The 5317-nt window shown below is 37.4% G+C and overlaps 2 protein-coding genes across 7 annotated transcripts in view; one reads left to right on the forward strand and one right to left on the reverse strand.

Moving 5' to 3' along the window:
• nckap1 (NCK-associated protein 1) overlaps nt 1–4781 on the reverse strand; it is a 34495-nt gene extending 29714 nt beyond the window's left edge. For 5 of the 6 annotated variants that reach the window (XM_032540816.1, XM_032540815.1, XM_032540814.1 and 2 more), the window contains exon 1: nt 4450–4781. In XM_032540816.1, the coding sequence (XP_032396707.1) occupies nt 4450–4557 (108 nt within the window). In that variant the 5' untranslated portion in view covers nt 4558–4781. The remainder of the gene's footprint in view (nt 1–4449) is intronic. The other variant, XM_032540817.1, reaches the window with a different exon arrangement.
• The window catches only part of LOC116705014 (dual specificity protein phosphatase 19), a 15677-nt gene continuing 14243 nt past the window's right edge, over nt 3884–5317 (forward strand). Inside the window, exon 1 of the mRNA XM_032540850.1 lies at nt 3884–4182. The gene's annotated coding sequence lies outside the window, so the exon portion shown is untranslated. The remainder of the gene's footprint in view (nt 4183–5317) is intronic.

The raw sequence follows: 5317 nt of genomic DNA on the forward strand, positions 1-5317 counted from the left end.
TTTTTTTAATGTCTTTCGTCCATCACGTTGATTTTGAGTTTGTCTTTGTCCTTCTCTTGTTGGGATTGTTTTTCTATGGTTATTTGTAAAATAGAGAATAAGAGATTGTTTTATGTGATAACTGGAAATGTAAAAACGTATAAAAAAAAGAAATAAGAAATCCCAGCCCCCATATGGGTGATTACAACCCATGGTGAGGCAGTTAAATGATCCAATTGTTTTCCAGAAATAGACAGTTATTCAAGTAAAATAAAGTTGGACGTTGGTTCACATGACGTAGTGCTTCAGCTCATTCTTTGGTTTGATCATTTCTTCTCCTTGTTGCTGAAAAAGTGATGTTGGCCACTTCTGTCACTTTGGACAATGACCAGGTTGTTGCCAAATTTTGATGATTCTAATGAAGCGTTTCACTTAAAATGCATAATTAACTGCACATTTTTGATCGGCCCGTTTTCTCATCTGTTGAGTTTCTTCTTCGGAAGTAGGACAAAAAAGAGGAACAAGAACAGTTTAGGAAAAACAAGACAGCGAGACAAAAATGGGTGAGTGATTAACAATCCAGTCATATTTTACCCACATAAAGTCTTTTGAACGCAATTTATCAAATTCGGAACAAGTATTACACATTTGACCCCTTTCTGTCTGGGATGACTGCACAGGTCACTGAGTTTTTCCTCTTCAAATCAAACAGAATAAATACAAATCTGATACAATTCAGTTTGAACTGCACTTTTCCCAGGGGCACATGCCATTCAGACCTTGAGAAATGTATGGAGGTCTGGGGCAGTTTGCCCTTAACAGCTCATAAAATGCCCTTGAAATTAAGAATGAGGGGTAAAAACGCCCCTAGCAATTAGGGGAGCTGTTCATTAAATTATTTTCCCAGTAGGTAATTACTCATGTGTGACTGCAGCTAGTGTCCCCTCTGAGCCACCGTAGGTAAGCCCATTACCAGGCTACACTTTCCAGTGTGTTCTGGGCAACAAAAAGAGAGAGAGAGAGATTTTGTTGATCAGAAAACCGCTGCTGTAAGATGAGCAGCATGAAGCAGTAGGAAATGTTGGCACCACACAGCCAGTAGAAGAAGAAAAGTCCTGATCTCACACACACCACTGCACCACTGAAAAACAAAACTGTCCGCATTGTTAAAAAAAAATTAAGCTAAATTAAGTGACCGATATGCAAGCCAAATAATTATTATAGCTAAGATCAAATGTATTTGAAATTCTGAAATTCTCTGAAAGTCTTTGGGGTTTGGTATTTCACTTAATGGTACTTTTGAAATAATTTCAAACTGACAAAAGTCAAAGTCCAGCCTAAAATGATCAATAAAAACATTTTTAAAGCTTTACAAAAAGGGGGGGATTTCTGCAGCAGGGCTTTTACACCAAACTGCTTTGTACTTTACAGGCGTTCTCATTTTGTTGCGTCCAGTCTACAGTAGATTGTATCGCTGGTGGATGAAGAGCATTTAGCCTAGCTGCTAAAAACTTTTCACTGTGTGTAAGTTGACTCCTTACACACAGGGGCAGTTTTTGTTTTACTGTGGTATTGATGCATTTGAAAACGTATGTTTTTGACTAACTGCCCACTAGTTTAGGAGACTATGGGGATTGCAGGGGTGTAAGCAAGGTTAAGGAAAATGAATACCCTGTAAGCGCTGTGTGCAAGACAAAATATGATGTTAGAAGGTCCACTGGCAAAAAGATCAGCACAGCAAACAAAAACTTGAATGCCACTCAGCCAAGATTATTTGAGGGGACTGTTACAGAAACTTTTAGGAAAGGAATGTAAGGTTTTCTGCAGCTAGTTAATGGTGTGTAATGAGTTAACATGTGTATAAAGGAATCAGAACATTGCTGCGATTTTAGATGATAATATTACCATTAGTGAGCATGAATGGCTCTCTCCCAAAAGGTAGAAACCAGACAACCAAGTCTGGTCACCTGTGGTTTCATTAAGAAATACAATTAATTACTCCACTGATTAAATAAGAGACAACTTTGTGAGCACTTTAGCAGGTAATTTATGTTGGAATTTCAGAAGTAAAAAGGTTAAACTTGTCTAAAAATTGCTTTTGAGGGGAACAGAGTCAGCCCACTGATTGTAGCAAAGATTACTGTCCCGGTTCTTTAATTTCTACTTTTGGGATGAAAAAAACAACAAAACATGAACAGCATTTCATGGTGGATATTTTCAGAAACCTTATGGTGAGGCAGATCAGGATATATATGAAGATGATGGGACAGACAGAAAGAAAAAGGAAGGAAGGAGGAAGGAAGGAAGGAAAGGAAGGGCGTAGTACTAAGAAGAGTAATCGGCAGCAAAATCTCCGTGATTGTGTCTGACGGCTCATACTGTCTCATAACCATAGTGAATAAAAACACTGATTTGTCCACCATGGAAAGTAAAAAGTTAACATTTTACAATGGTGTTTTCTGCTGATACAAGTTATCTCACATTTTAGGTAAGAATCAAATTATCTGGTGATAAATAAACCAACATCATTGTTATACCACATACTTTGGAATTAACTTCTGAACAGTACAAGACAACTCATATGGCAATAAATAGGAAACAGTATAGGCTTTCAGACAGTTTAACTTCTACTCTAACTACAACTTTGTTAAGATATGACTGACCTCTTTCTCTCTCTCTCTCCGTCTTTTTTTTTAATTCATCATACATACCCAGGCACAAAGGCTCGTCCCATACAAACAGACCCACTACTCTTTCCCTCCCACACACACATATACACACACACACACACACACACACACTTGGTGTAATTCTTGAGCAACACAGTTAAAAGTTAGTAACATTAAATACATGTTATATTTTTTATATTACTGTGTCTATAGTACTGATGCAGTAGATGTTATGTTTATGTCCCTGACAGGGGCTTTAAATACAAAATGCTCTATTTGCGTGCTTAAAACAATAAGTCTACCCATTAATGTTGTTTTTTTTCTTTCAACCTGGATCCTATTTTCCTACGTTTTTGTGTCCAAGTGATTAATGGGAACAATCTTTGAAATTGGTCTAGTTTTAAGCTGCAGTTGGCAAATTCAATAATGACCTGACAAGTCCATCATGTTTTCCACATGAAGCGAGTAAAACACCTGCTAGATAATGCTAGGGCGCTTCATTCCCTTCTGTTTTATTTTAATAATATATTCAGCTACTTTATGGATTAATTAATCAAACGACTATGGAAGCCCATTTCCGCCAATGACGTGAAAATAAGATCGTGTAAGTCATCATAATGAGATAGTATCTCAAAATCTTAGGAAAGTATCTCAAAATAATGACAGACTTTTCTCAAGTCATTATTTTGACTTAAATAATTTAGTATATAAAATATAATGACTTAGTGTCTCAAAATGAGAAAGTACCTCAGAATATTGCGATAGCATTTCTCAAAATGACTTAGAAGCCTATGTTAAAAATAATAACTTAGAACCTCATAAGAATGAGAACATTTTCCAAAATAGTATCTCAAAATAATGACTTAGTATATTTTGAGAAGACTTCCCATTATTTTTGATAAAGTGTCTTACTTTCTTACTTAAAAGATGTTTTTTTCATCACATTGGTGGTTATGGGTTTGCATTATTAAACGACAATAAGCAGACTTGCTTGTTACTTTGGCTTCATTTTCTTACAATTTAGTCAGCAAGGAAAATGTATATAACGTTAGCTGCCAGCTTTGGTGAAAAATAAAACACTAAATTATATACAAGGGGATTATCATCGGACTGCAGCCGTGTTTTGGGGTGCTTCGTGTTTTGGTGGAGCAGAGACGACGCCCGACTGCCAGCAGCTTAGCCGTGGTTAGCTTAGCCGTGGTTAGCTTAGCCGTAGTTAGCTTAGCCGTGGTTAGCTTAGCTAGCAGACGCCGCCATTACCAGCCGACGTTAGCTAGCTAGTAACGCTACTGCAGGCCTCGAGCTTTGCCGATTTCACCCGCGGGGAGCTTACTTTCACAGATTCACTTGTATTGTAATTGACAGACATTTACTATGCCGTTCACATTAAGTCTACAATGTGTCTTTAATACAACTGGAAATCCCTTTACATCGTAAAACAGATGGGCCACTTTACCGCAAGCTAACGCGACAGCCTATGATTAGCAGTGCTTGTTTCCAGGGTTGCTAAGGGGACACATTTGGGATAACACAGGTACATATTACCCGTTTAAAATGTACATACTTAACACTGGCTAATATACAAAATACCAAGGATAACATTGCATTAATATAGCTAGCATTAGCTAACCATACAGCAACAGTCAGGGCTCGCTAATCAAGCATTCATACAGTCTCCAACGTTAATATTGACACTCGTGTGGGGGCGCAGGTGCAATAATAATGTCTATATATATCGTTAACGATTATATAAACAAATTGTATGTGGTTAATGAGGATTTAACTGCGTGTGTGTGCGAACCTTTTTGATATTGTAAACACGGGTCAACATCCCGATGCCTCGGTCGTTGAGGATGGTGAGCTTTTCTGCCAGCTTCTGCTGGCTGGGCTGGATCACACCCCGAGACATCTTCTCGCTGTTTCGGTTAAATGTTCCTTAAAAAAAAAAAAAAGATCACAAATCTCCGCAGCTTCTGGCTCGCAAAAGGAAGTAAGAAAGAAGCTGTGATTTATGCCGTTGTTAGATTTCGCCCATGTTCAGACATTCGAGGACAGCGGCTTCCTGTACTCCACCCCTCCGTCTCCCTGCCTTTTTTTTTTTTTAATTTTCGGTTACAGGGATGAGGACTTGTCCTGGTTTTCACAACGAGGCTGGCTTCTGTTGCGTTCAGGGCACTCTCGTTAATAGTAAACCTCAGAGCTTGATATGTCTAATTCAGAGGTTCTCAACTCCTCTCAATAGCGTACCCCTTTTGAAACATATTTTTTATCCATGTACACCTTTACCAGCACCAAAACTTTTTACAAAATGCCTGGCTATATTAAGAGATATATATCACATTACTGCACTAAGTGCAACTTGCACAAACATGGGTTATTTATGCCTTTATAAGTACTATTTAAGTAGGTTGTACATTTTTATTTGCCACTTGAATATCCCATTCTTTCCTTTGTACTTGTTTATCTTTATTTTTTTTAATAGTTCTTGTATTCTATAATATTTATTATTTCGTGTATATTCTGTTTATATGCTACGTGTCTTATATTTTGCCGCTTTAGTACTGAAATTTCCCAATTTAGGATCAATAAAGTATATCTAATCTAATATCAAAGAGGGGTACATAATTGGAAAAATGATGGATAAGTGATAGATAGATAGATAGATAGAT

The sequence above is a fragment of the Etheostoma spectabile genome, chromosome 17, assembly GCF_008692095.1.
Source record: "Etheostoma spectabile isolate EspeVRDwgs_2016 chromosome 17, UIUC_Espe_1.0, whole genome shotgun sequence".
Lineage (NCBI taxonomy): Eukaryota > Metazoa > Chordata > Actinopteri > Perciformes > Percidae > Etheostoma > Etheostoma spectabile.